General features: G+C 37.6%; 1 protein-coding gene across 1 annotated transcript; it reads left to right on the top strand.

The window, feature by feature from the left end:
- Positions 1-2,386: 2,386 nt before the first annotated feature.
- On the top strand, positions 2,387-3,574 carry LOC134273212 (uncharacterized). Its single transcript, XM_062755401.1, has one exon. The coding sequence runs from the start codon at positions 2,387-2,389 to the stop codon at positions 3,572-3,574; it is 1,188 nt and encodes a 395-aa protein (XP_062611385.1).
- The last annotated feature ends 449 nt before the right edge of the window (positions 3,575-4,023 follow it).

Here is a 4,023-nt window from a genome sequence, read left to right as displayed (position 1 = left end):
TGAAGGTTTTTAATACAACTACAAACATTTCTTTATCTACGTTGTCCACTACTTTATTTCTTTTTCTACATGCTGTAAATTACTCTTTTAAAAAAAATATGCGTGTTCTTAAATTTGACTAGACTCAAACTACAGGCCTGTAGGGTAATTTGGGTAATAAACTTACCGGGAATTTTTTTTTATTACTAGCATACTTTACCAAATTTCCTTAACGAAAAAAAGTACATGAGAAGAGATACAGGGCGGGACCAGCTAAAGCTGTGTGCATAAACTCACAGCCCTTCACATTAACGAGTATCTATCGACTGTATATGACTTTTGACACAATCTTTGCAATGACCCAATAATACCCGTCACGACTAAAATACTGAATTAATATACCGTTAATTTTTCCTGCCTTTGATTAGATAATTATTAGTTTTGTTCCACCTTGTAATAACTCTCCTTACAAAAAAAAGGTTTTTGACATTCTGATACATTAAAAAATACTACGTGTTAAAATGATGTGGGAAATTTATTTAACTAAAGGCCAATATGTTTCAAATACAATATAGCAAATAGAGAAAAGTTCAGCAATTCAGCAATCACCTCCACCAGTAATAATATATGTTGATAGCAGGCTCAAAATCTTAAACCAAGAAAAAGGGAGTGAGTTCAATGAGTTTTTTAATCCAAAAGAAAAAAAAACTTAGATCTGATGGTATTTTGTCTTAATTTTCACAAGTGTATCCTATTCTAACAATCAGGCTGATTCTTTCAACTAAAAGCGTTTTTAATTAGCAATTAATTTTTAAACATGTTAAACACCGAACTTTTCCATCATCACAATTGTAGCTCATTTTCAAGCCTTTTAGGATTCATGTGGAAAGTTCACAATTTAAAAGACTGATATACATCGTTTTGATGTGACATTATAAATTCATAATTACAACCGTTAAAAGTAGCGGAGAGTGGGGGGGTATACTTTCAGCTAGGACGGCCACTACCTACAACCAAGCCCCGAAACCCCCATCCCAAAATCAAATAATTTGAGGTGTTACGCATGTTACGCCAGAAACAATTTTTTCTCTCTTTAGAAGTGGCACACGCATATTTTTTTTTTAAAAAAAACGCTTTCTATTTAAATATACTAGGCCTATACATCATATCGGTAAAAATATTTAGGAGCCCCCGTTTTATTCCATGAACAGGGAAAAACTTCATTAAATTCTATTATAAGATGTCATAATCACACTTAATCATAATTGAACGTACAATAGAGTCATTGCCTATGCCAGCAGAGGATTGAGCAAGTCCGAAAAGAATTATCCAATACACAAACTGGAATTTTTGGCTTTGAAATGGGCGATTACTGAAAAATTTTCTGATTATTTACAAGGCAAGGAATTTTCAGTCTACACCGACAACAACCCTTTAACCTATGTTCTAAGTACTGCTAAACTTGATTCTACCGGACATCGTTGGATTTCTTCTTTGGCCTCCTTCAACTTCAAAATTTTATACAGACCAGGAAAATCAAACACAGATGCGGATAAACTTTCCAGACTCGACAACAACACAGAAACCATCAACAGCGACTCTATCAAAGCCATATGCCAAATTGGACAGCCATATGCAGAGACCTTAGCCATAGATGATGCTATTTGCCAGATTATGCAGCCAACTTTAGAAATAGCAGATCATCTGGACATATCAACTATCCAAGACAAGGACCCTACCATTTCATTCTGGAAAACCCAAGTGGAATTAGGAACCAGACCAGATAGGAATTCCTTGAACACCGAAGTCGACTTAATTCATTACAGAATTTTTTCCAAATTAAAGGTCAAAGATGACATCCTACTTCGAAAAGTGAAAACAGAGAACACTATTATACCAATCCGTTATACCCATGTCCACAATACCAACTGTGTTACATCACCTACACAATAAGATGGGACATTTGGGCAGAGATGAGACCATTTCATTAGTTCGGCGAAGATTCTATTGGCCAAAGATGCAGCAAGATATTATCAACTGGATTGATGGTTGTGATAGATGCATGAAAACAAAGACAAGTGACCAGAAAGCGGAATTAGTCAACATAAGAACATCGCAACCACTGGAACTTGTATGCATGGACTTTCTAACAATGGAACCAGCGAAGGGAGGAATACAAAACATATTAGTTATAACAGACCATTTTACCCGCTTCGCCGTGGCAGTACCAACACGTAACCAGACAGCCAAAACAACTGCAGAAGCTATCTTTAATCACTTTATCCTTCACTACGCCATTCCAGAGAAACTTCATTCAGATCAAGGGACCAACTTCTGCAGCAACATCATCAAAGAACTATGTACACTTTTAGAAATTTCCAAATCGAGAACAACCCCCTAACATCCAATGGGTAATGGTATTACAGAACGTTTCAATAGCACTTTACTTTGTATGCTTAGGACTTTGGAAAATTCACAGAAAGCTGACTGGAAAAGCCACATCAACTCCTTAGTCCATGCGTACAATTCCACAACCAACGATACTACAGGATACTCGCCATTTTATTTAATGTTTGGCAGAGAGCCTAACCTACCAATTGATGTTATCTTTGGGTTTAAGCATCCTGATGAGGAAGGTTGCAACACCAAATATATTGATAGATTGAAGCAGCGGCTACAAGAGGCATACAGACTAGCCAACACCGCAGTCAAGCATTCCCAACAACGCCAGAAAGACCACTCCAATTTAAGAGGACGAGCAGCTACTTTACAGGTCGGAGACCGTGTACTGGTTAAGATTGTAGCATATGATGGGAAACATAAGATTGCTGACAAATGGGTAGATGAGCCATATGTAGTCGTTGCCAAAGCTAATGAAGACATCCCTGTGTATAAAGTCAGAAGAGAGGATGGTGAAGGAAGATTTAAAGTACTCCACAGAAATCTTTTACTTCCAATTGGTTCCAAATTACAGAAACCTACACCTCCTCCAGCAAAACCGCCAAGAGGTAGAAGGAAGGCAGTGAGAAAAGAGGTACCAGTAGAAACAGTTTCTATTGAGAATTCTTATTCAGATTCTTTTGTAGCTTACCCTACAATGCAGACAGAAGATTCCCACACAGATACTCCCAGTCAAGATGGTGACGGCCATTCCTTGACTGAGGAAGCTTCAGTTATTGGTTCAGGAGAGGACGCTTTTCAACAGGATGAACCTGTGGACCATGCTGAAGAGGATTATGAAGATGCCGATGTTGATGAAGACACTCAGCCTGATGTTGATGAAGATTCTCAGTCTGATGTTGATGAAGATGCTGATGATGTTGATATGCCTTCACATCCTGATCATACTGATCACCAGGAGGATGAGCCTTCTACCCAAGTACCAGTACCAGCACCAAGAAGATCAACAAGAGCCAAGAGTAAGCCACCATGGACAAAGGATTTCATCATGATGAACCAGAGTGTGACGCAACCAGACTGGCTACAGAGAGCAAACTACATAACGGTTTTGATGCAACGAGGAACTTTACAGAGTGTGGACTCTAGTGTTTGCCAGTTGGCTTTATTAAATCTGGTTTCATCATCATCCAAGTAATGTTTTAATTGTATATGCTTTATATTTCAGGATTATAGTTTCCCTTTTGAATGACATGGACGTCATTCCGCGACCGGGGGAAGAGTGTAATAGTGTTAGATTTGTGTATAATAAAGTTATAGAACTTACCAGAATATTTATTTTTAACTTTTATTTAACTTATTAAAAACCTAGATCCACTCCTTAGTTCTCCCTTACCTGTATTACCTGTACATATTTGTATATACCCCAGGGCATTGATCAGGTATTTTGGAAGTGTTAATTGTTATTTTGGGTTTTATTGGTCATTGATTTGAAAGGTCGGATTCGATTGGTTTTCTTGGTTGGTCTGGACTTTTTCCGCTTTGTTATGACCATTCTTTGTTCTGTGGGTTGATCAGACCAGACCTTTATTTAGACCTATATACATAGACTTGAGACTGAAGATTTTTCTTCTCTGGTAAGTTACT

This window comes from Saccostrea cucullata, unplaced genomic scaffold (genome assembly GCF_032062105.1).
Source record: "Saccostrea cucullata isolate Sc308-1 unplaced genomic scaffold, CSIRO_AGI_Scuc_v1 ctg8044, whole genome shotgun sequence".
Taxonomy (NCBI): domain Eukaryota; kingdom Metazoa; phylum Mollusca; class Bivalvia; order Ostreida; family Ostreidae; genus Saccostrea; species Saccostrea cuccullata.
The sequence above is the reverse complement of the archived record's forward strand: the minus strand, read 5'-3'. Positions and strand labels throughout refer to the sequence as shown.

Excerpts from the sequence above, each read along its gene's own strand:
- LOC134273212 (XM_062755401.1), top strand. The coding sequence starts at position 2,387 with ATGGGTAATGGTATTACAGAACGTTTCAATAGCACTTTACTTTGTATG.